We start from the raw sequence: 27,975 nt of genomic DNA, 5'->3' as shown, positions 1-27,975 counted from the left end.
GTCAGGATACCTGGTCAGAGGTGACCCCTTCATCAAGTCAGAATCTACTTGACCAGTTACAAGACTTAATCTACAGTTCACTTGCACCCTAGTTAGTCCTTCAAATAATACATCCCCCAGTGAGGTCACAGATTCAGATGTGTTTCAGAACACTTTCATTGTTTATTCCATTGCAACACCTCCTTTAGCAAGGACAACACTATCATCCTACATATTGTAGTGGTTACACTTTCTTTACAAGTCAGTACCTTAGAAAAATTACAAATCAAAATCAGATTTCACAACCTCTTACACATTATTTCACATTCTGCAGTCTAATGGTTTTTATTTCTTGAAAGCATGTTAAAAAAAAGATCAGTAACATGCTCCCTGGCCAAAAAAAAGAATATATAAACACTCATATATATATATATTTCTATTTTACAGTCCTCTTAAAAAAAATAAATCAGTTTTTTGTACAAATCATTTTTAGGAATGAACTGTGGCTGTGATTTTAAGTTATGCATGAGAGTGTCTCATTAAAAAAAAAAAACAATCACTATACATTCAAAATTTCAACCGTGAAACTGTCTCGTTAACACATTTGTGCTAATCTTCATTCTAAGTAGTGTCCGAAAGGGGGATATCGTACCTTTTTTGAATCAGCAGATTGCTGCTTCCAAGCAAGACAGGGGCTGGATGAAATTTACGGTCCATCTTTGTGCTCCCAAATATTGGTAGCACTGACTGAATTCTATGCATCTTTGAAATACAATACAATCCGAAAAAGCTGAGCAGATTCAAAATAAGGAAATCTTACAAAAGTGATAAGTTAACAGTGCCATTCAGGTAGTCTTATAATATTATGTAATATACTACTTTAGCACTGAATGTAATTTTTTATAGTTTTTTCCCCTAAAGATTTGTTTTGCTGTAGCTGTCTGACTTGAAAGTCTTATCCATTGCTGCTGAGCTCTGTTCCAATAGGTCATCTTTCTAAATGGTCAATGGAAACTCAGTTAAAGTTTAATATTGTGTACATGACTGCAGCATTTAACAGCAGTTAGATTTTACCAGACTGATGAACGGTGATGGAGGAATCACACTATGCTAAGCTAAGACAGCGCATGTCCGGCACATAGTAAACAGACTGAAATCTTCACAAAGAAAAAAAAATCAAGCTTTTACACATCAAAGCATTGAAAGTCAGGTCAAATATCCCACAGATGGAATTAAAGAGAAAATCATTTGTTTTCTCTGGCATCAGAATCCAGAATGAGGAATGTAGTGTACTGTTTGTCCCGTTGAAGTTTTGTCTAATAGATGCAGCTATTTGAGACACTGCTTGTGCATTAAATCGTACATCAAGCAGAAGACAGCTTGCCGCTCTTGAAATGCTCATTGGCCTCGGCGTTTTCAACAGTCCAGTATCGCTCAACGGCTACACATTTTTGTTAAAACGCTACATTTGAAGAAATCTATCATACTCGGGATTTCATCGGACTTACGGACACTTGGTATGGAGTCTGGGCCGGGCGTTTTTCCGCAGGCCTCTCACAGGGAGGGCGGTGCGCCCCGGACGTGCGGAACCCGAGAGGCGCGGGCGGCAGCTAGGACCCGTTCTCGCCCAGGCTGGCGCTGCCCGGGTGCCGAACCGGGGGCCCGCTCCCCGGCAGGTCCGCGCCCACGGGGCTGTGCGCTCCACACAGGTGGTGGTGCAGCACCTCCAGCTCGGCCGGCAGGGGGATGCCCAGCTCCAGGTTCAGGGCCAGCGCGTCGAAGCAGTCCACCAGCTTCTCGAAGGTGGGCCTGCGCGAGAGGGTTGGCAGAGGAGCACAACGGTTCGGTCATGGAAAAGTAATCAGCAGCGCTTGGGTCCAAAACAAAACAGGGAGCGAGAGAAGGCAATTGGATTCCACACGCGTCTCTCTGGAAAGCCGGAGAAGACCTCTGGTTCGTTTTCCTCTACATTTGTGGTTTATCAAGCAGTGAAGATGGCTGGTGTCAGTGGGCCAGGGTTTTAGGTTTTGCCCACATTAAGCACTTGGGGGTTTGCTGTCAAGGCATGTGCCCAAGCCCTTAACCCACACTCTCACAGTGTACAGAGCTCCTCCACACTTCCATTACAGTTCCCACAATCATGCTAAGATATTCCTCCAGACATCAGTGGCAATAAATGGCAGCAAAAGAACGACGGTGTCATCTGAATAATCAGTCCTTGATCTTACTGAAAATTAAGAAGAGGCTATGGCTTAAATACGTTAAGACAGCAGCCATAACAAACATCGCCTATAAAGGGAAGAAGTGACTGTTTTGCCGGTGAGAAAAGTATTTAGATTTTAAAGCTGCGGTTCCGAGCCATGCTGGCAAGAAGCTAGAATCATCCAGGACCGTATTTCTTTCCACACAGGGAAGAGTGCAAGGCAGAAATAACTCCGCCACGAAGAGAGAAACCCACCTGTTTTCAGGCACGAGATCACAGCAAGCTACAGCCAGCGGGAAGAAGGCCGAGGGGCAATCCTCAGGAAGAAACTTCTCCAGGAACTTCCTCACATTGAGTCCAAAATCCAAAGTTCTGGGCAGGCATTCTGGGTCAGCATACACCTGCCCAATAATCTTAAAACAGGAGATTTGCGCGTGTCATTACCTCCATACGTTTAGAAACTTCCGTGCTCTGGAGTTAAGAGTTTCTTGAATTAATCTGTCATGGCTGCACTGAGCCGCCAGCCACTCTGTGGATGCTAATAGCCCCTCAGCAATGAAAATATTCGTAGTGATGAAACCAACGGGGACTGCTGGTCACATTTGGGGTCACAAAGGCATCTGACAGGAATTACTGAAACACTTCAGCATGTTGTACATCAGTTTCATCCGAAAGCCATCCGCAAAGCACCTGTGGGGCTAGGGTGAGACATTTTTCTGAAAGCTGTAGGACACAATTTAAAATATCCCAAGGGAGGAATAATCTGTGTACATATAGCACATTCAGACTTATGGGAATGTGCAAGATATACAAGTAATCCCTGGTAGAACGCACAAGATTTGTTAGTTTAATACAAGCTGAAAAGACATCCTTGACAAATACCACACAGGTTTAATATTTATTGAACATAATAAAACTCTTGTATTTATTAAAGAAATGGATTAATTCCTGACACTGTTTCAAACTGTGATCCAGTGCCTACTGCAAACATTAAACTGAGAAAGACCTATAGTCAAAATAAGATGTAGAAATCTGGGTCATACCTCGCAGAGCACGATCCCAAAAGAGAAAATATCCACCCTCTCGTCATATCGTTTACCTGAAAAACAGCGTCAAGAGAAAAAAAAAGTCCAAAGTTAAGTTCCAAGATGGCAGAGAAAAAGAAAACACTGGGCCATTCCAAGACTGCTGGTCCGTAACCAACCTTTATGACGACCCAGGAAGAGCGCGGCCATCAAACAAACGTGACGGAGCGAGAAATGAAAGCCTTGCCGCTCACCGTTCAGCATCTCCGGCGCCATCCAGTACGGGTTCCCCACCACGGTGTAGCGCTTCTTGCGATCGATCCGCCTGAACGTCCGCTTCTTCGCCGACAGCTTCTCCGGAGGAGCCCGGCTCTTTTCCTCCACGATCAGACGGGAAAGGCCGAAGTCCGCCACCACCACGGTGTTGTCCTGAGCGGGAGGACGAAAAAAAAAAGAGGCCGTCATTGAGATTTTTTAACTTGGACCACGCCTGCTGAGACGGCGGATTGTCGCGCTGAAAAACACGCCTAGACATCGAGGAAAAAGTATCGCACAAAAAACAGTAGAAGCAATTTAATTTGCCAAATCTCTCTGCAACTCACAACTGAAGCCTACTGAAGCTCAGAAGTAACTGGAGGGGCGACCTCCTGGGAAAGCTAAGATAACTACTGGAAGTGGTGATAGTGGGACCAATAGGGGGCGCTCACCCTACAGTCTGTGTGGGTCCTTGTGCCCCAGTATAGTGACGGGGACACTATACTGTAAAAAAAGGGCAAATTCCCATTGGCCTTTACTAATTATGGCCTCCTAATAATCCCCATCTCTGAACTGGCTTCATCACTCTACTCTCCTCCCCCCTGAGAGCTGGTGTGTGGTGAGCGTACTGGAGCACTATGGCTTCCGTCACATCATCTAGGTGGGGCTGCACACTGGTGGTGGTGGAGGTGAGTCCCCATTACCTGTAAAGCACTTTGAGTGGAGTGTCCAGAAAAGTGCTATATGAGCGAAAGGAGGAATAATAATTTCATTTCTGTTCATAAATACATTTCCGGGATTCCTGTGTGTTTGTCTATGCTATGGTGCAATGGGCACTCAGCAAGGGAATCCTGTTTTAAACCACTTCTCTTTTTTCAGCTCATCCTATTTACATATTCTTATGGCTGTTCTCTTTCGGTATCGGGATCTTTTTGGCATCTTGCATTCTAAATGTTCACTACCTTACTTCCTCGTGCCTCAAAAACAAAACGTTTTAAAAACATGTGGCAAATTCCATAAAGGATTTCCTTGTCCTTCACCCAGAAATCCCCAACACAAGACAGGGCAGGAAGCCCCTGAGGGACCTACCAGCTTGACCAGGCAGTTGTGCGAGTTCAGGTCTCTGTGGATAATGCTCATTGAGTGCAGATAAGCCTGTAACAAACAATGACAACAAGTGAACACAAAAAGGCTTCCCGATCCCAAAACAATCTCTCGGTCCAATTACTGCGGGGTGAAATTTAATAACCGTGACACTGCAGGATGGTCACTGTCTGCATGGAATTTATATGTCCTCCCCAGGCTGCTGGGGGTATCTTCCGAGTGCTCCGGATTCCTCCCGCAGTCCAAAGACTTGTCCTGGAGAAATTGACCCTAGGTGTGAGTGTGTGCGTGTCTGTGTCTGCCCTGTGATGGACAGGTGTCCCCTCCAGGATGTACCCCGCCTCGTGCCGCTGCTTGCTGGGACTGGCTCCCCTGTGACCCTGAATTGGACAAAGCGGGTAGTAAATGGATGTCTGGACACTGCAGGAGCACTGCTATGTTGCAGCAGGATGACAGTTCACCTGATAGTGTCTGCATCAGAAGCTATGACACCAAAAGGAGAAAGCGAGCAGTTTCATCAGCACCACATCTGAGAAAAAGACATCTCAAAGGTTTATAACGGAGCAGCTCAGAGGGATGGGGTGTGACACATCAAGCCCCTAATCTGTTTTCTGTTTGGAAATGCAAACATTTGTCCTTTGCACTGAAAGTCCATCATGTAGCTCCTGCCGAAGCACTTCAACATGAAGACCGTGCCCGTCTTGTGCTGAAAGCAGCCAGTGTAGCCCAACAGATGAATAAACACCGAGTACAACATGGCTATCAAGATGAAGTGTGTTTCCTTGGAGACCAGCAGAGCTTTCTAGGCCACGCTGCAGTGTTCACACTCCACTGGCTCTTTGGTGTGTGAATAAGATGAGATACTTGAGAGTAAAGTAAAAAAAACACAGGAGATTTCTAGTACTTTACAAATATTCCAAAACAGACTAGCAAATTAAAACTGGGCACTGAGGCTTAGAAGTCTTAATTTAATGTAAAACTTCATATTATGTTGAGTGCAGCAACGCAATTATTTCTTTGTAAATTTTTAGGCATTATTAAAGTCGTGAATTTAAAAAAAAATGCTCTGCAGATTCACATTAAAACATGCAACCTACTGCAATATTAGTAGCTCCACTGTCAATCCCTTACAGAATAACAAAAAACATTACATTCCTGTCAGGTTATGAGTTTAAAAAGGATGTCCAAAGTGCAACACAAAAAAAGCACAATACTAACCATCCCAGAAGCGATGCCTTTGGCGAAACTAACTCTCTGCTCCCATGGGAACGGATCCTGTCATTTTAAAGGGGGGGAAAAACAAACTTGAGAATTGAAAGGGGTTTCTTTCATCTTCCAAATCTTTCCCAAGATAAACTCCACCTCTGGAGGAAATGGGTGTTACTTCAGCCCCCGTAAACACAAAATTCCAGACACAGGCACAGCTATCAACTACTGTCATTTCACAACAGCCTACACAAGGGTGGCCCAGCTCCTGTCCTGGAGGACAATGAGCCTACAGGCTCTCTGTCCAGCTCGGCTAAGAACAAATTGACTTATTACTGGGTTAACTGGACCAATTTACAAACTCCTCCCAGCTCTCGAGCTGCTGCTGCCTTAACGAGACCTACAAGATCGGTTATTTCAGCTCCAGGAGCAGAGATGACCCAGCCTGTCTTGAATGTCCAGTTAATGGCAATGTTTTCTTTACATTTACATTTCACAGATTTTACAAACACATGTAGGGTAAGAGGAGAATAGTCGCAGCTATACAATGTGCAAATGATTGCTTGAGATAACGTAGGACTGTATGAGTGTTCTACATTTGCATGACACTGCATTGGTATCCACAAAACATTAGCAATCTGATAGATTGGGGGAGGATCTTTCTAAACTGTGTATTGTATTGGAACAGGTTTTACTTCATTGTCTTGTTAGGTGTCCTCTCCCATTGAGTATACAGACAATCCCTAGCCCTTAAGCTCCTATTTATGCAGAATGTTTTGGAGGTGACCTACTAAGCAGAAACTATCCTTACTGCAAAACTACTGTATTTATCCTGGAAAGTGAAAAAGGGTACTATTCTGGTGAGAGGGAGCATGACAACAAATTATCTTTTGTACATACCATGTCTCTGATGAAATCCTTGAGCGTCCCCCCCTCTATAAACTCCGTTATTAAATTCAATCTTTTGTCCTTATATAGCACTCCAATAAACTTTAAGACGTTAGGGTGTTCCAAACTCCGCATTACTTTCACCTGGGGGAAGAGACAAAGGAGAATTTGTCTAAGCTTGTTCCTCCATGTTTGTTAGAACATCGTCTGTCCACACACGCCAAGATCCAATCTATTCAGTCAAATGAAGAAAAACTTTTGCAAAAAAAAAAAGACTCCTAAAGATTTGCACACTTAATACTAAAATAACACAAGGTCTAAAAATCCTATTATAGATACTGGCTACTTTTTACTTGTGAACCCTCGGTCTTAAAGGCAGAAGAAAGTCCACATTTAAAAAAGTCCTGCTTGGGCTTGGCAGGGTCAGAAGAACTCACCTCCTTCAGGAAGGTTTTCTGGGTTTCCTCATCACAACGAATTAACTCCTTCATTACCATCACCTCTCCGGTTGCCTTATGTGTAACCTGAAAGGAGACACCAGCCAGGTTAACCCACAAGGACTAGCCGGAGAGGGGGGAAATGCCATGTGGAAATGGCAAACGCTGAAGCTGTAGCTGACCTTGATGGCCTGTCCGAAGAAGCCCTTTCCCAGCACTTCGCCGTGGATGAGGTCGCAGGGCCGGAATATTCGGTGGGAGCAGCTGGTGGAGGAACGCAGGGATTCGGAGCGGCTGATGTCCCGAAACAGACCGGGGTACTCCTTGGGAGATGCAGGGCCAGGGGATTTACAAATACTGTTACTGCGCCTAGAACAAGTGAGAGAACAGCTGTAAATGGAATACCGAGTGAAGCACGAAATAGCCATTATTGAATGAAAAGCATGACTACGTTGGTCTATAAAAGATCCCTTAAAGAAATTACTTGGACACCTGTAATTGTGGAGCTTAAGATCTCTAAGATAGAGGCTGGTAAGCTGAGGCACGTGTGCCGTTATTGTCTTGCAGAGGGATCTTTAACAGCATGTGCAGTAAAAAGTCTAATAAGCCACCAAGAAATTAAGTAACAAATGATCAGAACGATGGTCTAACACGAAGTCTAAAAAAAAGCATGCACGACATGCTACCCAATGAAAGCTTTTGGTGGCCACGCCACAGTACATTTTCGCTGAAAATGTTTGAACTTGAGCCATCATTGACATAAAAAAATATCAAGAACATGTAAATCAATTAAAACAAGTGTACGAGCTACCTCTTGGCATGTACCCTCGAAAAGATTGCCAACCCCTGCTATACGAGATTCAGTTACTCGAAACGATGAGTTATTTTAGGAGGAAGCCCACGTGTATTTTTAACTGTACTTGATACTCGGGGACAAGTTACTTGATTGTGAACATTAATGGGATGTTAACTAGGGCCTCCTGAAAACCTCAACGGGCAAAGGAAGATGATCATCAGAGGTTTGAGTTCGGGTCACCTGTACCCAGAATGCCCCAAGGATAGTGTGAGAACACTAATGGGATAAAACACAAAATTGTCAATTCTGAAACTGTCAGTGTTGGCAAAAAAACAACTGCCAGTAAAGGAAAGAAGTCAAACTGAACCTGTACACGGACTGGAAGTGTTTTATGGCTCCAGAATGCCCTTTATCTGGGTAAAACCTTTCACCTTGGGAAGATCAATGACAATGCTCAGGGGAATCCCAAGAATTTTGAGGCTAGTTCTTTGTTTTTGTTTTCAAGGCTAACCTGATTGAACCAATCTGGAATGTGCCATTGTCAATAAATTACACACCTTGACATCTCTCGCAAAACCTTTTTTAATTCACCAGGAGATTCTCTCCACATGACACATCTGAGGCTGCCGTGTTGCGACTGACCTCACAAACCACATAGTTCTCTTTTTCCCCAGCGAGTTTTATTTCTGTCCAAATCCAAGTTTCATTTAAGTGGAATTTTATACCCCTCACAATCACAAACAGTCCACCCTGTCCTTTCCTGTACCTCAGGGACCTCCTTTTCAGTGTGCTGTCCTCCAGGGTCTCCCTGCTCTCCAGCACCGGATCCGCGGGGGAGGGCAGCCGCAGTCGGGAAGCACCGGGAACTCTCAGAAGGCTACGAGGAGAGCCCAGCCGGAGCCGGTCGAGCCGCTGCCTGACCGGATCATACTCGATCACGAGCTGGAGGGTCTGGTTCGTCCTCTGAATTAGGTCTTCCACCTACACACACACCCCAGAAACCACAAGAAGAGCAACTTGAAAAGACTGCAGGTTAGGCCAAGAAGATCCACAGTGCTGCAGACCTTCCAGTGACCTTTAACTCTTTAACTGCAGACTTCCAGCTGCTGAGTTACTTCAATTGAAGAAGAGATTTTTTTTTTGAGGAATGGCTGTTCGAGAGTCACTTTCAACATGCAGCTTGGTAAGGCCAACTTCACAACTCCCGACTTAATTGATCGCTTGGGCATTCTCCTTCCAGGTCTTTAACAAATAAGGTGTTAAAAGAGATGCAGAAAACCTGTTCAGGTGTAGATTTTATAGGCCAGCACTGATGCAGGTAAAACCGCATCTTAAAAAGTAATACTTCAAAAGAAACTCATCACTCTCTCTGGTTGGGCATAATTTTCTTTGCTATTATCGAGTTCAAATGGAATGCAAAAAGAATGTCTTTGTAACCAAGATATTCACAAAACACAGGACACCACACCCATCTTTCACTTAAGAGCCTTAGGAATGTCTTGTTAATGGACAAAACAAGCATCGAGCTACGAAATGTCCATTACAATGAAGCTTAGCAACCAAGGTACTTTCTTCAACTGTGAACACTTCAATTTTCTGGGAAATGCGCTTAAGCTCAGGGGGAAAACCAGTTTTCCTCTCACACTACCAAAGGAAGGTGATTAAAAAGGCTGTAGGGTTCCTATACAGGCCTCTAAGCAGTAACAGCTAATTTATGGATGAACGTGATCGATTATAAATAAATCCGGGAATTAATTTGGCACTCTGAGCTACATAACAGCCAAGCTTCTAACAAAGCCTTTTCTGTCTCTTGGGTTCAGTGGTGAAAATTTATGATGACACATTGGACCAGACATGAGGGTTCAAAGGGACAACACTGGCTATGATTATAACCAACCAAAGCTCTGGGTAACCTGTTGATCTGCAATCAATTACAAAATGTTTAGAAACTCATTTCCTTGTGCTTTTCACATCTGCACCGCTAAATACTGATGTGCAAAAATTTTCCTTTTGAAAATGTTTTCTCTGGATTGTCCTGCAGAAATTTACCTCTTCTTCCATCAGCGTTCCCACTGGGACTCCATTGATCTCCAAAATCCTGTCACCGGCGTGGATGGCATTCCTAACTTCTGGACTAATGTGCATTCCGAGAACTCTGAAGCAGTTTGAAGAAACAGTAAAGAAATCAGAAAATCTACTGCATATGAGTCAGCATGCATCTCTTTAAACAGCTGAATTAACACTAGTATTACTGGCTGAAACACTCAATTACAGTCCCTTGAACTCACTGAGATTTATTTTTAAGACATGATGAAAACAATGTTTGTTTTTTTGGTATTTTGAAATTGCTTTCAACAAAAAAGTTCTACAGAGATGTGGATTTCTGTCAGCGCATGCAGTGAGCGTGTTTTACTGTTATTAAATGCTTTATTAAAACTATAGAAAATCTACAGTCTGTAAACAGCCTTGAGGAATCAACTGGAAGTTAATGCACACAGCTTATGATGTCATCGTGTAAACACACAGAATGATCCTACTTTGCCGCAGCCTAGTCTATGCGCAGTTGTTTTTCCCCATGTCCACTCCTCAGGGAAACTCACTCTTTGACTTGTACACTGGTGGTGCCACCTGAACAGTCTCCGATCACGGACACGGAGAGTCCCCTCTTCCCGTTGGTGGCCGCTGGCACGGAGATCAGGGTGACGGTGTGAGGCAACGAATCGCAGGCCAAGACGGAGGAGCGTTTCTCGAGCACGGGTGTCAGAACAATCTGCTGGTGACACGTCCCGCTGCGAAGGAGGACAGAGGGAGGAAACTGTCACGGGGCGCCCTGCCCGAGTGCGAAACAGGCCTTTATTATGCAAAAGACAGGAAGTGCTGGCAAAACAGCTGCAGACAGGACCTGCTGATGTGTAAATGTCCACACACCCCAGGAAATAAAATATTCACTGGTGGTGCCAGAGAACTAGTAAGGTTCCCAGTGCACAGAGCTACTTAACAGTCATATACAAAACTACAATCCTGGACGGACACTGCCAAGGTCTCCCACACAATGCAGCTCTGACATCCTGTCTGCGCTGTATTGTATTTAACACAGTAGGTTCATGAATTATAGGTTTCATATACTGGCAGGTAGCTGAAAATGAACACATGGCAGGGTGTCGTCAACCTTCAGTCATCAGTATCGGCGCAGCCAGGCGTTCTCAAGCACCAGACTCCAGGACTAAAATCCCTGCCTAGTAGGGTATTCCATTTTCCGAATATGACCACAGCACTTTCGCATTCTTGAAGTGGATACTATCATGGCTTTAAACAAAGGCTGGTGGGAGGATGGGCCAGGCTACCAAACCATCTCAGCAGATCAGCTGAAGCTGCTCTCTCAAGGAACAGCTGGAGGAGGTCCTCAGATCAATTAGCTGTCAACTACCCAACGGGTCACACAGGCTGAATGGCCTTGTCTCGTCTGTATCCTTTCTTGCATGCTTCTGAACAATGTAACGGCTGTGCTGCTTTCAAAGGGCTATCGCTAGCCACCACCCGCGTTCCTGCTGGCACTGCCCCACAAGCACAATCGCCCCTACCCCGCCCGCAGACCCCCCCCCCCCCCAGTCCTTGGGTCCACTTACCAGTACAGTTTGGAGCGCTCTACAAGAGCGTACGTGTCTCGCTCCTCAATCACCACCTTGCAGCTCAAACAGACGAAGCACTCGGGATGGTATTTGTACTCTCCAGCCGCCTGAGCACACAGCGGAAAGAGAAAAACAGGCGTCGAGGGGGTCGGACAGGGTTTCAGAGCAAGGTTCCGTGACAAGACATTTCAAACCCCAATTCTACTGCGTAGCTGCCCTTCCCAGGAGACTGGGTGCGACACGAGCAGCCACAGCCTGCGCAGGTAGGAGCACTGCACTTGTTTGGGTAATCAGGCCTCAGGAAAACACCCCCCTGCTTCCTGGGACCTGCCCTGCCTTTCATTTTCTCATACTGTCATCTCATTGCTCACCCGACTGGAAATTACAGCACATGCACCTCCCTTCATCTCCTGAGGGATCCAGGTCTTTTTTTTTGTGCTGAACGTGGGCAAAACCCTCAAGATAAAATTACTGTTTTCCACCCAAGAAGAACCAGATATCAAAGGTAGTGTGAAAGGAAAACAAAATTCTATCCCGATAACGTCTGCAGCCAAGGACTACAAAAGCAAATGTAAATGATCTCACCTCGGCGGGGTGCTTCAAAAATACGCATAGGTTACTGACAATATCTAGACAGACACTCCTTTAACATACCAGACAACAACAACAAAACCTTTCTTTAACATTCTCAAGCTGCAAAGCTGCCTGGTTCTTAGGCTAAGGATACCTTTTTGAAACATGCCTTAAAGAGATGCCAAGCTTGACTGGAAAAGCAGAAATACGATTTGTGTATGAGATGTCTACAAACATATACTTTAGGACTCCTACTGAATCACTATCCCCCTTATTATTTCATTATTACATAATGGAAATGACAATACTCCCCACTTCAATTGTTTTTCCATAATGTAAGCATCACTATTTCAGAGGTTTGTTAAAAGCAACAGCTTGTAATAGTGACATTTTTTACCTACATTTTTTTTATTTCATCAAACTTTAAATTGGCAAAGTACTGATCAAAATAAGCAAGTCCTAAAAAATGTCTTAACTCAAATGCAATTTGTTTCATCTTAACTAAGGCCTCAGCAAATTGAACTTGCTTGATGAATGGCTTTAATGAAAGAGGCCAGATTTGTTCATGTCTGTCTCTGAGTCTTTGAAGTGGGTTTTCTCTGCTCTTCTAGATTACCTGTGAATCAGTGCTCCTGCATATGAATTCTACTCGCACAGCAGATGTGCTCTGATGTAACACATAGTTGTTCAGTACCCCTGTAACATTTCCATTTTCCATCATTCCTGTGGAATGTATATCACACCTCAGGCCCCATAAACCACTCTTGTGCACAAAACAAGAGAGCATGCAGACTGCACTCAGCATAATACTCTTCAACAACTGCACAGACAGTAAAAAAAGTTAATTCTGCATATGTCTAGCAGAAAAGACATTTGGAGAATCTATTGTACCTACTCAAACAACAGTGATCAATACTTTGAGAGCAGTTTGTATCAGCAAGGTCTCTGTACTGGACAGAATCACCCTAACCTTTCCATCTGAGTCAGGTTAGTTTCTCAAAGCACCTCCTGACTAAAAAAAGCTTTCTAACTCATTCCACAGGGTCAATCTGGGGTTTCAAGTCTCTATCTTTTTATGGAATGAGAAACAGGCATTTGCACTAATTCACCACAATTACTATTTACCATTTCAAATTCTGCTGTCAAATAAGTGCTTATTAGCAACACAATAATAAACGTTAATGCGGTGCTGCAAATGTTCAAAGGCATAAAGTATTAGACGAATGTCTCTCTCATTAGGTGCTAATTTAGAAGATATCCAGAAGGGCCCGTTTCTGGAACTCTGCACTGCAGAACAGCTGAGACAATCTGACAATGGGAGAGCAGCAATATTAGCCTCATCATGTCTGTATCATCAAGGTAAAGGAACTCGTACATCGCACATTCGTGATACAACACCAGAAAAATGTCCAAAAGGATCTTTTCTAGCCTGCAAATGAATATAGTTAAGCCACTACAAACTGTTCACCTGAATGTTTATACAGCGTATGCAACAGCCTTTTCATGAGGCAAACTAACAAAAGTCTTATAACTGTGCTTAATGACTGCACTATCAACAGCTTCAGGCAGCTAGTCCATACAACCTCCCTGAAATCCACTTAACTTAAAATGTCACGGATTACGATAGAAATCTGCCAAAAATATTTGGCAAAACTACACACATGAGCAGCCAAAAATAGAGAGGTTTATAACTCAGTTTTCTTATTGACATTGCAGTATTTTTACAAAAGCCTTTGAAAGATCTAAAAAAAAAAGTCAACGAGCCAATGGCAGATTGACATACCAGTTATTTGGTGACCAAAAACTATTTTATTGGCCATTGATGTTGACAGCTCCCATATTAAAATGCAGCTTCATGTTACTGCATACTCTTGCAGTGACAGAAAGACCACAGCCTATCCCTGTGCTGCTGCGCTTTCCATACAATTAATTGTTTTACTATGAGGTCATATGTGATGCTGCAGAATAAATATCGATTTGACCAAGCAAACTAAAATGTGCCGGCTCCTAATATACCCTTAATAACAGACACTCGTGCCATTTTTCACTAAGAGCCTAAAATCCTGTCACTATGCGGCGGAAATGATTTCCATACTCTGCAGACCTGGAAAAGGAAACTATCCAAACCTCTTTTTTCTCTTTAAATAAAAGCTGGGCCATGTGGCGAGAAGACTGGAAATTTGAGCACTGACTGCAGTACGTTTCGACCATGGTCTTGGCTAGCGAAGCCAGGCCAGATAACCACACTGGTCTGATGTGCTCCTGAGCTGAAAAGCACTTGACAATCACTCATGAGGCTCCTGATGAAGAAGAGTCCTCTGGTTAGAATAGCAAGGTGAAAGATATACTATATTCTACTTCCAATCCTAACAGATAGGAGTGCTGTCTCCGCCAAAGGAAGGAGTTGCATGCTGAGCTCTCAGAGTGACCTGCTATGGACACTCAGCTTAATAGTGCCGATAACTGCATAATATATACATGATGAGAGGAGAATAAAAAAAAATCGACATAAGATAAGTGATTTCTCATGAATCCTAAAAACTCACAGTATACAATTCTGCACCTGCAAAACGATCCAATACTTGCACACCTCACATTCTGTGAACTTTGGTGGAATGTCCCCGAGAACTCACCATGACTGGGCCAGTCATGAGCAGAGAGCAGCCATGACAGGACTCTCCGAAGTTCTCCCAGTAATGCTTGCGGCAGTACAGCTTGCCATCTTTCTCGTAGTACCAGTTAGTCAAGTGGTCGCAGCACTCTGAACACCTGAGGACAGAACCAGACAACAAATGAGAAGAAAAAGACCAGAAGCCCTTCTCTTCAAGAAATTCCAAACTAAACAGGCCATTAAATTTTTTATAAAACAAAAATTGAAGCAGATTCTACATGTAGGCTGGTAATGATGTTGAACGCCTCATAATCATCCTCATCTTGGATTCAGAATATCGCACTTGACAACCCGTTACTGATTACTAGCACTAGCAGGTGTGGAGTTAGGGCAAGAATACAAATTCAGAGAGGTGCAAGTCTTCAGTGGGTTTTAAATGGAACTGAAGCAGACAATTGAAACCCCAGTCCTAATTTAACTTTGCAGGCTCACAGCAGCAGGAAGGTGACCATTTTATGAGGTCATGTTTATCATCGTGTTTTGTTCCAGCTCAAAACAAGAGAGTTTTCTAAAAACGTGCAGACAAAGGTGGTGGTTTATTTAATAGTCACAGCACGACTTCAAAAACAAAAATCAAAAGGCTGTTTTCCCAGAACAGAACATACTATATTTACACCTCCAGGCAGCCTAGAGATAATTCAGAGATACTGTGCACGAACCTCCTTAAATCTCAAGGAATGCCTCTCCTGGCCTGTATAAAACAGTGCTCTACCTGTTTTAATACAATGGAGCAGCAGTCTTCCTACATGTTGTAACTTGCTTGATCCCAGCAGTAAGCTTGGGAGATTTGCAAAGCACAGAACAATACCGCAAGGCTTGCGCATGCACAGGAGCAGAACGTTTTCAAAAACAGGCATTAATGAGAAAAGGACAGGCAGCACTCAGTTCCCAAACCTCAGTGCAGCTGGAGTAGATCGATTTATTATGCTGGCTTGTAGCTAGATCAGTGACCTTCACTCCAGGTCGTAGAAGATTTTAAAAGGTGACCCATAATCCTCAAAGAGTACAGACCTAGAATCAGTGGAAACGGACCAACTGTGTTGGTCCTGTAGGCCCACACACCTACTGGTTTTCATTCCTGATTAACGTAATCACTTAATTGATGCGTTAATGGAACTAAAATAGTTTGATTGGAATACATGCGATATTTGAATATTTGTTATTTTTCTACTTACAAGTTTGGAATTTGATGTTGTATTTCACACGGAACAGTTAGCAGGCAAGCTCCAGCGTGTTTAAGAGCTGAAACCAGCTCAAACAATTCAAACGAATCCTGTTATTATGTTAATTAAGGGTTCAATTGTGTAATTGAGAGCTGGGCAGGAACAAAAACCAGCTGTGTGGGCTTCCAAGACCAGCATTAATAACCCCTGATGTTACACAAACAAGATCCCCTCTGGTTTCAGGAGAGCAAACACCATCAGGGAATGAAACATCATATTCACAACCACAGGCTCTGCACGGCCGTAACACTTGAAAATACTTACAACGGAAACAAAGAATACTGGAGTTCATGTCTAGATGTCAAACTGCCTTTATATAAATGATTAAAGAAACAACACAAATACCAGAAATTAATCCATGCAGTGAGAATGAACGTGCAATCCCGGGAAATGAATGAAAATTTGCATTAAACATCAATGCAGGATGGCAAAAGAAAGAAGGGTAAAGAACTTTCTTCATCTTTAGAAAACTCAGATTGCAAAGTGTCAAAGAAAGACTTAACTGTTGCCGCGAAGACATTACAAGGAACATAAACTATAAGTGAGTGCTTTATTCATTTGCAAAACTGCACGGACCCTCAATATTGTCAAATAAAGAGATACAGTATTGTCTAATTATAGTGTTTATGACAGACTGGAGGAGTAAAAGAAATAATTAGACTGAGTGCAAAGTTTAAAATATCTTTCTTTACCATCTACACTATGCTGTTGTAGAATTTGGTATGGTCTTGACACTACTGCTAATATGGAACACAGGCCTGCCTCATAACTACAGGGCTCTGACTGAACTGTGCTCTGTTCTTTTCAGTTTCCCATAATGATCATAATCACTTTAATTTCCTGTCATTTAAACACTAGTGGTCTTCTGTTAGACATTATTTTGAAGATGGAAAATGCATTTGCAGTTACCATTCCTAAATCTTTGCATTGGCTTATTTTGAGTTATAACCACCAGACGGTATTAACAAAAGCTCGCTCTTTTAATGCTTTTTCAGGCACAATCAGGAAGTAGAACCATTGTCCTCTTGTTATGCTGTGCTTGTGATACAGTGCTTATTAACATCCTTGACTTTTTAATGGGAAAAACAAAGCCAATCAAAACAACACAGGCTGTAATCCAGCATTGTACAGAACATGGAGTAATTGCAGGTTCTCAGAGTCCACTCCCTTCATTTTAACGAGGGTTGGGAAATTGCACGGCATTTAATGGCTGCAACCTGCATGATTAAAGCGATTAAAACAAAATGCTGAAATCTTAGCAGGATGCCAAAGAGAAATAGATCACCTAAGAACTTGCTCTGAATGACACTATTTGGCTATTTAAACTGGGTAGGCAAAGCCAAATAACTCTCCGTCTGTCAAACAAACAACCCTTGCTTTTCTAAGCGGATGGAAAATGCTTGACCATACTTTCATACTGCACAGTGTGGGCAGAGTTTTTTGTCCTTCACACCACAGTAGGTGCTAAACATTCAGAGAGCCTAAGAGACATCAGACACACTTCACTACAGATGCTGAAGAGGGTCATCATTTTGCTTGAGAGCATACCGTGACTCTCGGTTTTCGGTCATCAGCAATATGAGTCACCCCACCGGTTACTGGCAAGCATCAATGCTGTTGCAAAGCTTGGGGGATCACAGAGATATATCTGCATCGACAGAACAGCTGATCCCCCAGCTAATCAGCCAAAACAAATATGCCAATTCCATTAGATAACACTTTAGAGAACATTCTGAATCGATGATTCACCGAAAGACTATCGGACTTTACTGCACCCACTTATCCCTATAAAAATAATAATAAAAAAACAATACCACAAATTCCTTCTGCCCAAGGTTGAAAAGTACATATGTATTTAAAAAAAAAAGTTACTGCAGTTCACAAACACATTTATACAGAATGATGCCAAGTTTCTAACCCAGTCATGTGAAAGCAATTGAAAGTTACTTCCGCTCATTTTAGATTGATAAGAAAGAGGTCCGCAGACTTGAGAGAAACCGGTGATAAGTCACATTAGAGTAGCTGCCGGGGACGTGCCAAATTAGCTCTAAACTAAATGAATTTGATTGTAACTGAATTATACTTGTAAAGAAATTACATTAACAACTAAAAGTGGTCTTCTTCCTTGGTTTTTAGGCAACACAGCTGTTCAAATACTACAGAGACAACTGCTGAATAACAGGACGAAAACAGAGCTCATATATAATCAATGCTCGTTATCTCTGTGGCCGAGTAGGAAAAGTGAAATAGTAAATCTTCAATTAATGTATCACTCAGGTGCACATAGTTCAGAATTCACAGCATGTTACGGGATATTTTGCAAGTTTTTTGGCTTTAGTCTAAGCAATGTCAGTATAGAGACTTCAGTACTTAATCTGGTAAGCAAACGACCAGGTACCACTGCAGGAAATGTGCTTCTTTGAATTGTGGCAAAAATGTGAAGACCATCAGGAGTGTCCTTGTCAAATGGGGGGCCAGATTTTAACAGTGCATAAAATGAATTTAATCCTGTACAGATAAAACAGCACCCAACAAAGCACATTGGGTGCTTCTAAGATACACCTGAGGGAGCCCTCACAGTACAATTGGCTGCAGCGAGCCATCCGAGTTTCGTGAGCACAGACTTAACATCTGTTCAGTTTCCGTTAACAGGTAATAAATTTCAGTCAGCTTTGAACTGCATGCATGTTAGTTAGGAATGCCATCATCTCAAGCAATAAAAGGAGCAGCAGAGTTGGTTTTACAAGCTGTACTTTCACTTAGCCTTTTGTATTATAAAGACAAGCAAACGTATGACGGGAAGTGAAATGCAGGTGAGAAAACAGACGCATGATTTACACAGACCCCTTAGAAGAGACTGGCACAAAACTGCGTCGACATACCGTAACTCGCTTTTACGTCGGAAGAGCAACCGAGAGGGCGCGTGATTTCCCATCCTCCCCTTAAACAGCTCTACCTCTCCTCATGCTGTTGAGTGATGGTGCTGAAATTAAATTCCTGCCATCCTCGGCGTGAGTAACAAACGGGATAAGAACTGCATTGTTGCTGCTTAGTAAAGAAGTCCATTCAAGCTTGAAGAACAGCAAGCAGCCACACTGCAGGAAAGTGCAGGCTGGTCCAGTCACACGTCTGTGAAGTCTGTAGACTATGCAGGACTTGCAGTAATACCCCCAACAACCAGCCAGGCTCTCTGCTGCTCCAAATTGCTAATTGCTGACAGCCTCGTTTGTAGGATAAAATTAAGATGACGACCACAGCTGAAACCCAGCCAGGGAGGAGCATTTCACATTAGAATAAAAAAAAATCTACAATACAAGTTTCTCTGATGTTTTCCTATTTTTTTTACACGGCTACTACTCTGAAAATACTAAATGCATTAAGAGCTGATCAGAAGGAGAGGGCTACACAGTATTTTACATGTGAATGCATTTGCACAATATCTTGCTTAACTTATGAGCTTATGATTTGTACAGTAAGTGAACTGCATTTTACACAGCATCTGCAAAGCTGTAAGAAACACAGAAAATGTATCTTGTATAAGTAATGGATATGTAAGGAATGTACGTGACCCCGTTTAGTCCTCCTACAAAATTTGATATATGCAGTGCTGGAGAGAGCTCTATAACTATTCAACAATTACAAGAATATTTATATTATTTAATTAAAATGATACGTAGTTCAAAGAGTGATGTTGTGGACCGGGCTTCCAGAGAAGGCGCACACAGGCCTATACTTGTCTACAAGGCTGTGGACCCACAACACTGAATCTGTGTCTGGGAATGCAGCAGGGCTGTGGAGCGTACTTGTGAACTACACACTGGTAGGTATCAGCAAACTGGAAAAGCATCGCGTCACCATTCTAGAATTTAGCTTAGAAACAACAATGAAGTAGTCAAGGTAGATGACAAATGAAACAAAACAAAACCCCAAAAGACTAGAGCCTATAAAACATTTGTGGCTCTCTCTCCGCCTCACACAAATCTCAGATTGTTCAGAATTTTGACTGCAGAATCAGAGATTTAGTATTTCCATCTCTCTCCAAAACTGTTTTCTGCTAACAGCAGGATTTTATTTCCCCCTCCCTCCAGGAGCCTGATTTTGATGGAAATGCTGCTTATCCTTTTCAGGAAAAACCTGTTTTTCATAAAGCACCTAATGGACAAACTCTGAGCTGTGCTGCATTTAGCAAGAAGTCACTACAGTAGCGAGGCTGAAAAGATTTTTTTAAAACCTGACTGACATATAGATGTATACAGTGCTTGAAGGATAGTTTACATTGCACTGGAAGAAGCCTACAGCTGCACAGAGCCATCACAAATGTCACATAAGGACACTTGTGTTGGCAGGAAGACAAAGATTTTATCAAGACGAAATTTAGAGGTGTTAAACTCTGATCAAACATCTGCATTTCAAAAACGCAGATCGTGAATTAATGGCAGAGTATCAGACGCTATCAACAAAATACAACTATAAAATAAAGTGAACCATGTGTTCTTGCGATTATGCCTCCCGCAAAACACTATTTCTTACTCAACATGCTATTGTCCAAAAGCCGAAAGAATTAGCTTTTTTTCCATGGATGTCTCATTGGCTGACCAACTTTCTCAATACTTGACACCCCACAAACAGCAGCTCATCAACAGGCTGACAAGTGGTCACTGTTTCCTTTTAACTCCTACATGTGGAAATTATTTTTTATTACGGTTGATCTGTCAGAAGTCAAATTTCATTGTAAAAGCCTCAGGTCATCGGACACTGTCCTCAGTTCCGGCACGATGAGGGTCAAAAAGTCCTGCTGGCATGGTTACCAAAGTGAAAACTATCCACACTGATGACCAATGAAAAACTAAAAACGCAACCTGTTATTTTTTCTAAGGAAGTCCCATTACAGCATCTGCCATCTACTGGAAAACACTCGCTTGAGGGAGGGGCACCTCTCCATTTATAATAATGCTTTTTACAGGAACCCCAGGCAAACTGCAGGGGGAATCAGGCTGACCCCGCGGGCTTCCAGCGCTTCTGTGGTTTTGCTCGACAAATGATTAAACCTGTAGATCTCTGCAGCTGCTGGAGTACAAAGTGTAGCCCTCTCCCACACAGATTCCCGAGGCATAGCAAAATCCTCTTTGTGTGTGTGTGGGGTGTTTGTAGGGGGCCAGAGAGCCAAGCCAAACCCTTAGTTACGTTTCTGCCAAAACAGAAAAAAACAGACTTGGGGTGTACAAGAGGTCACCGTAATAAATGGGACGACTTGTTCTTAACTTTTACCAGCGTACCCCACTCCCCCTTTTTTGAGAGTTTGAATGAAGTAATTCCATAAGTTTAACCAGAATCGGGTATTTGAAAACCAGCAGTAGGAACAGCTGTAAGAAAGACATTTACAATAAGATCCTCCCTTTCTTAGGTATCTCCTTAAGCACACTTGAACCTGCTTACTCCTCTCATGTGCAATCTATTTTAATTTGATGTATTTACATATGCAGTTTATCTTTTATTTCGAATGTGCTGTATGAAAGAAGGTGGAGCTTTCATGGAAACCACAGATACAAACCCCCTTTGCTCAGCAAAATCCATAATCGCTCCAAAAACAGTTCTACAGGGTCCACTGGACCTTTACACTGGCTGCTTCAATTATGCACACAGATTACTAGATAGATAAGTACACAATATATATATATAAGATACATGTGAAACCACATGGACTTAAATAAAAATAAGTTCCAATGACAATTCATTGAAAACGAAGAGCAAGAAATGTTTTCCTTTAAAAACGCAAGACATGCTTTGAGTTCCGTATATCTGATCTTTATAGGAACAGTGCCTTCCCTGGTTCTCTATTGCTGTGGGCAACCAATTCAAATATTAGTTCTCACTTTCGGCTCTATCAACCATTCTGCTCCTGCCCTGTCTTCAGCCCCTTATCTCTGCCGATACCTGCTCCCTCTCTCTCCACTCCTCCTGTCCGTATCGCCACTCCCCTCCTACCTGCTGAGCTCCTTCCTTCTCCACCCTTGTTCCTAGGTAATCCCATGAACCGAGAGCAGAACTGCCCAGGGCCTGACCTCCTTTCAGAGTCTGCTCGAGACTCACCTGTTCAAGCAGCACTCTGCTCTCCCTGAACGCCACTGGACTGCACTCAAGTCTTGAACGGCCAAACTGGTACCGCAACCTGCTAATTACGATTACTCACTTCAAACAAAGCATATATACCTACAGGGTGTTTACATTATTACCCTGTATGCATACTACCTGCATACTGTTTTGACATCATTTCATCAAGTTTGCATGGAACTTGGATTGCTCATGCAGTGTGTTCCAGCCCCAATACGGTTTTATTAAATTACTTTACTGCAACTGCCCTATTGTTCCTGGCACTTAGACATTGTCATTCTTCTATACTATAAACCACCATGGATTTTCTTCTAAGAAAACAAATTGTAAGTAAAGTTTTGGAAGGATTTATGCAAAGCAAAATGTATATTTTATTAAAAAACACTTCCCCTGTGCAATAGGATCTTAAGAACAGGATACCTGCTTACGTGACTCTTTACAGCTACAGTAACAACTATGTACAGTATTTTCTTAAGTATGCAATCTGGGAGCTGTTCAAATAAAACTCAATTATAACAAAAGGCTTCTCCCCACCCATACTGGCATGCACACAAGAAGGCTCAGAATTAGTCAGCACAAAGAACTCGACGCTGAAAAACACACTCACAATAGTAACAGCCCTTTGTGTAACGTCTGATCACAACAATTCTCATTTTATAAAGTCACACTGCTGAAATCTTTCATAAAAGGCAACAACGTCTCATCAGATCTCAGAAGCTGAGCGAGGCTGGGTCCAGCCAGTATTGGGATGAGAGTGGGTGACTCTCCTCTGGATCCGAATTTCCACATCAGTCTCCCAGTAAGGAGATGTGAAGTAAAAGCAGCTCCTACAGCAGTGTCCCTTTAGATGTCAAACTGACTGGGTCATTAATTAAGATCCCATGGCACTGATCACCTCAGGTGTCCTGGCTAAATTCCACTCTACAACAGCATAATCTGATCTGAGTAAATATCCCAATAATTCAGCTGGTGGGACACTTACTACCTCCTCCTTCTGATCTTCAATGCATGGGGGACTCTGGTGCCAGACATCACTCAAGCAGATCCCCTCCTATAGTTAGAAGTGCTTTGGTATCCTGTGTGATGAAATGCACTCTACAGATCCCAGGACTTAACAACACTGAATTCACCGAAGTACGAACAGTTAAAATTCGTGCATCACATGCCTGTCTACAATACTGACAGATCCTAGAAGTTAATTCCTATTCAAATCCCTGGAGATGTATGACTACCACTGACAGCTCACCTGCTTTAAAGTCAACATAGGAAAGAGAGGGTAAGACTACACTGAGAAGTCTCTAAAGACTCAAAAACTGAAACAGGCGTGTGAAGAAAGGTATCGGTTTAAATACATATTGTACCTATATAATAATAAGTACAAATACATTTCGACTTTATATGCTGTCTAGCGCTTAAAAAAGCTCAGTGCATGCTTTAGCCCGGCTAAAGAAAATGACTAGGTTTGCCACAATAATAATAAAAATCAGTAAAAAAAAAACTGCGAAAGCCGTAGTTATCGGAAAAAAACTATTTTATTTGCTACAGCTCATAATGTAACAAAAACAAAACGTCAAGGTGCATCTCTGAACCACTGGTCAAAGTGAAATCAAATGAAGACTGCAGTTGCACAGGACAAACAGTGAGTTTTAAGCCAGGCGCATTTTAACATCAGTCACAATTCCACACAGCAGCTTCTTGCACTTACTGAAAGCAGGAGTTGTGCCAAACGTCTTGGAGAACTTTGATGTAGAAAGTGTCCAGAATCCTGCTTCCACACCCCACACAACGGTAAGACTCGTCACCTGAGGACCAGACAGTGTCGTGAGGCGTGAGAAAAAAAAAACATCGCATTTGGACGGCACAAACATCCACTTGCACCACAGCAGCGACTGGTTTTCTTTAAGAACTCGTAACAAAAGCAACCGTCCTCCCCGACCTTTTAGCGCAGCATAAATCAGCGATTTACTGCGCTACTTGATTTTGGAACTTAAAAGGAGCTCCTTAAAAAACACCCTGCATTTTTTAATAATTGTAACAGGTTTTTTTTTGCACTTTTACAAAGTTAAAAGGTATTTATTTAGATAAAACAGTCTGAATAGAAAAGCAAAACAGCTTTAAAAGGAGCCATTAAAGTGTCATTATGTAACCCTACGGGATTGATCTGTGTCCAAACGATCATAGCCGAAGTATGGTTTGAGTTAGGGGGACTTTTTTTGTCCAAGTTATTTTTAGACAGAAAAGCTATGAAATACCAGCTAATTTATACACGCACAGGGATCAAAATTGAGCGACTGCAGACTGAGCTGTGACTTTTTCCCGCAGGCAGGGGAGAAGCAGTCGTCGCCTTTTAAAATGTGCGCACCAACACTTCCAGAATATTTCACACCTTTCTAAAAAAATGAACCACCAGCTGTTCATAACGTAGACACAGAAGTGTGCATTTAAGTGTTAAACTTTTGACTGGAATCAATACAAACCTTCAAGGGGAAAGGGTTCAGCGGTGTATTGTAAGAAATTCACACATATATATGTACACACACACACATTTCGCTTTCCCGAGCTTTGGTGCTCAACACATTTGGCATATCGCCTCACTCGGGCTGCTGGATTAAAAACATGAAAGAAACCCAAACTAAACACAATAATTGCGACCGGAGGAGCTCTCACCAAACCTGAAAGTTGCGTGTTCGCAGGCTGGTATTCAGGTTACAACAGGTTCGCTAATACTGGAATTTGAAAATGCTCCCCCCTAACTTTAACTCCACTATAAACGGGGCAACAGTGAAGATTATATATATATATTGCGAATTTAACTAGGATTTACTGGCAAATGCCGCAAAGATAAGAATGTAAACTTTGTCGCATCATAAACCCTTTTGCTAAGTGAGTTCAAATGAGCTACTTACCTTGCCGATCCTCCATCTAAACCTTGCTCGTTGACTTTGCTTTTGCCTATATTACCATGGTTCCCTGGGGCTGGCCGTACGCTTATCATTAGAAAAAGGCACACAGGAGAGCGTTACGTAAGACTTTATTTAGCCGTAGTTGAGACACCGCGAATTTGGAGTTAAATCCCCCCTCTTTCTCTAAGGGAGGGAAAAAAAAAAGTTCTGCCCAGGACTTGCGAACTTTCTTGTTGGCAGCGGGAGTGACGTCATGCACTTGAAATTCCAGTACGGAGACCGGTAGGGATCAAACAGCAACACCTGGGGCAGGAGTTTAGCCAAAAAAAAAAAGCCCTCTCCAGTCACTCAATGGGCTGCAGTCAGACCCGTCTGCCGACAGGGACACGCAAGCAGCAGCACATCGGAATAGCTTCTTTAATGCCGTCCGCATTAATTCATCATCGGCGTGGGAAAACCTATCGAGGTGCCCGCCGATCATGAAACCCTCACCCTTCGCCTGTGATGTGCAGTTACGTTTCCCACCCCCCAAAAATGTGAATGTGAAAATATTTACGGACGCATTTTTAAAATGCCATAGTGGCGTATGTTGGTGTTTTATTCCGTACAGGTGAAAGTCAAACAGGTGAAGCAGATTAAAGGGCTTATCTTTGTGATTTATGTGCGTCTCGCTATCAAATCTACCCACCCGAGACATCTGTTAAAAACAATACTTAATGCTAAAACTGTGCATCGAGGACGTTGCTGTTGTCCTTTGATATCATTTAATGCGCGTTGAGTAGCTCTGAGCGCACAAATCTCTCTTAAGCCTTTTTAGTTCGTTTTGTTGTCCTCTTGATTAGAAAACTAAAAAGCTGAAAAGAAAAGTCAGATTTATACCAATATCTGCAATTAGATCAATCTTAGCAGAGTAGAAGTGTCAAATAATACATTTATCATTTTAACGTCGTTTGGAGATTATTTGGATGCCTTAACTGAAACTAATGAGGCACACTTTTGCTTTCTTAGAGCAACACTGACATCTAGTTGATTTTATAATTTAATTATGCTGAGCATGAAAAGAAGCCTGCCTTGTGTACCTGCAACAAATTCACAAAGTTATCACAAAAATGGAAATCTTTTTTTTTTTTTTGCAGCGGGTGCAATCAACATTTTATTACAAGACATTAGTTTATGAAACTCCCGCGTATGAACAGGGCTTTCCTGTGAAAGTTTAGGCTAGCAGCACATGTGGCTCAGTCCTGGTTCACGCTTTGTATCGGCTGCAGATGCTGCCTTGTGGGATTCTGTTGCATTCCTCTCCTACAGCTTGGACAAACAAGTGCCTGTTCACCGGCAAGTCTACCCTAAATGCCACACGTCATCCCAGCTCTTGGCACTTGGCAGTGGAGCTCGAGACCGGGCAGTAGGGCATCCACTGCCACATAACTGCCCCACTCTTACCTTTTAGAAAAAGCTGCTGTTACCCGAGCAGCACGAGGGTAGGTGTTGTTGCGCCGGACGGTTGTCATGTTCTGGAAGAGGTCACAGAATGGGATGTCCCAAGACGAGATCCGAGCAGCACTGTGCACTCTGGTTAATGGCATTCACTAAAACTGCAGTTGTGTAGCGACAGGACACTCCTGCCCAGACCATCACACTGGGACCCCATTGATTATGGTGAGGTGTTACGACTCATGGTCTCCAAGATCATGGTCCATCTTTAACGAGTTTGGCTATAAAGTCTAACTAGGTTAGAAACTGCAGTCCAGTGTTCCTGTGAACACCTCAGACTTTGTTTGGCCTTTGGTATTCACAAGCTATAAAGGCATTGTTCTCTTGATAATGTCTTCATTTTAGATAGATCTGACATTCACCAGGTTAAATCACCTCATCGCTTGCACACGATTTAGTGTTGATGCACCAAAGAAAATTTAGTGGTCAGTCACGAATGATCAATTAAAAAAATTGAAACAAAGACATTTAATATCCAAAATCCATATATTTTTATTTTTCAAATAACATACTATCATTGCACAATTGTTTTTGGGAAGCTTCGTTGATGCTCAGTAAAAACCTTCAGATTCCCCATCATATTTAAGATGGTTATGCCAACATTTTGCAGGTAAACCCTTTCACAATCACAAAATTCCTTTATGTGTGATTTCTGTGGATTTAAGTAGTACGCTTATTAAGTACAAGTATTAAGTTCAATACATTGAAAGGGCAAATTTCATTATTGAACTGTTTACTACAGCTTCTTCTTCATTTAAAAAAAGGGGCAGATGAGTTATTCATTGCTAGCACAAAACAAAAAATATCGATCTCATGCTGAATGTCTTTTGTATACATATTTATAAGACACTGAATGTTCTGGATCTAGGTTATCTTAAGAACTTGTTGCACGAGAGCAGATAAACTCTTAATCTGTGGTCTGCTGATTCAGTTCTTTTTGCTCAAGGGTCAACAGGGTCTTCTTGTGTGCAGTGCCCTGCCTACTCAAATCCATTAGGGAATTTGCAGCTCTGCATATTTGAAATGTGCTTTAAAACCTCTCTTTTCACTGTACACAATGTGCAATTTAGTTTCACTCTTGGTTTTAGTTGATTCAGTTTGCTCTGATTTTCTCAGTTTCCTGCTGGTAAGGGTATTAAGCGAGCTCCGATACAGTGCTTTTAAGTTTCAACAAAAAAAATTGCATTATAGATATGAGTAGAATAGGTTTTTGTCAGTGCTATCTCTTCTTACCTCTACTGACTAAACGCTATGAACTGTTTTCAGAACATCTATGCAGGTAAATTCAATGAGGCTGAAGTAAGCCAGAGATAATTCTATAATTCGTAAACAGCAGTTTCAAAAATTATGGTACAGACACTGTAATATGTACACCTTGAGCACATCTAAAATATGTGCTGCCCACAAGCACTATTTACAAAGCCATTTTGTTTTTAAAAAACAGCGTGGTCCTGTTTGGTACTGTTGAGACAAGGTGT

The 27,975-nt window shown here is 42.4% G+C and overlaps 1 protein-coding gene across 2 annotated transcripts; it reads right to left on the bottom strand.

Annotated features, from left to right (window-relative positions):
• Window positions 1-140: 140 nt before the first annotated feature.
• On the bottom strand, window positions 141-26,550 carry limk2 (LIM domain kinase 2). Of its 2 annotated transcripts, none has more exons than XM_088618451.1 (16): window positions 26,447-26,550; window positions 23,806-23,902; window positions 14,729-14,864; window positions 11,520-11,629; window positions 10,494-10,682; window positions 9,943-10,048; window positions 8,660-8,874; window positions 7,280-7,466; window positions 7,098-7,184; window positions 6,673-6,804; window positions 5,785-5,841; window positions 4,552-4,617; window positions 3,462-3,636; window positions 3,226-3,281; window positions 2,438-2,595; window positions 141-1,788 (listed from the first exon to the last, which is right to left on the bottom strand). In XM_088618451.1, the coding sequence occupies exons 3-16, from the start codon at window positions 14,744-14,746 to the stop codon at window positions 1,590-1,592; spliced, it is 1,755 nt and encodes a 584-aa protein (XP_088474577.1). In that variant the 5' UTR covers window positions 14,747-14,864; window positions 23,806-23,902; window positions 26,447-26,550; the 3' UTR covers window positions 141-1,589. The 2 variants fall into 2 exon arrangements, with proteins under 2 accessions (XP_088474577.1, XP_088474576.1); XM_088618450.1 differs by lacking the exon at window positions 26,447-26,550 and adding an exon at window positions 25,007-25,265.
• Between the last annotated feature and the right edge of the window lie 1,425 nt (window positions 26,551-27,975).

Source organism: Lepisosteus platostomus, chromosome 24 (assembly GCF_059453375.1).
Source record: "Lepisosteus platostomus isolate fLepPlt1 chromosome 24, fLepPlt1.hap1, whole genome shotgun sequence".
NCBI classification, from domain to species: Eukaryota; Metazoa; Chordata; class Actinopteri; order Semionotiformes; family Lepisosteidae; genus Lepisosteus; species Lepisosteus platostomus.
The sequence above is the reverse complement of the archived record's forward strand: the minus strand, read 5'-3'. Positions and strand labels throughout refer to the sequence as shown.

What these genes read in the sequence shown, in the direction of transcription:
- limk2 (XM_088618450.1), bottom strand. An exon ending in GAGCGCTCCAAACTGTACTG is followed by an intron (nt 10,683 to 11,519) that starts GTAAGTGGACCC and finishes CCTCCTTCGCAG; the next exon opens with CGGGACGTGTCACCAGCAGA. An exon ending in CTGAAAAGGAGGTCCCTGAG is followed by an intron (nt 7,467 to 8,659) that starts GTACAGGAAAGG and finishes CACTTGTTCTAG; the next exon opens with GCGCAGTAACAGTATTTGTA.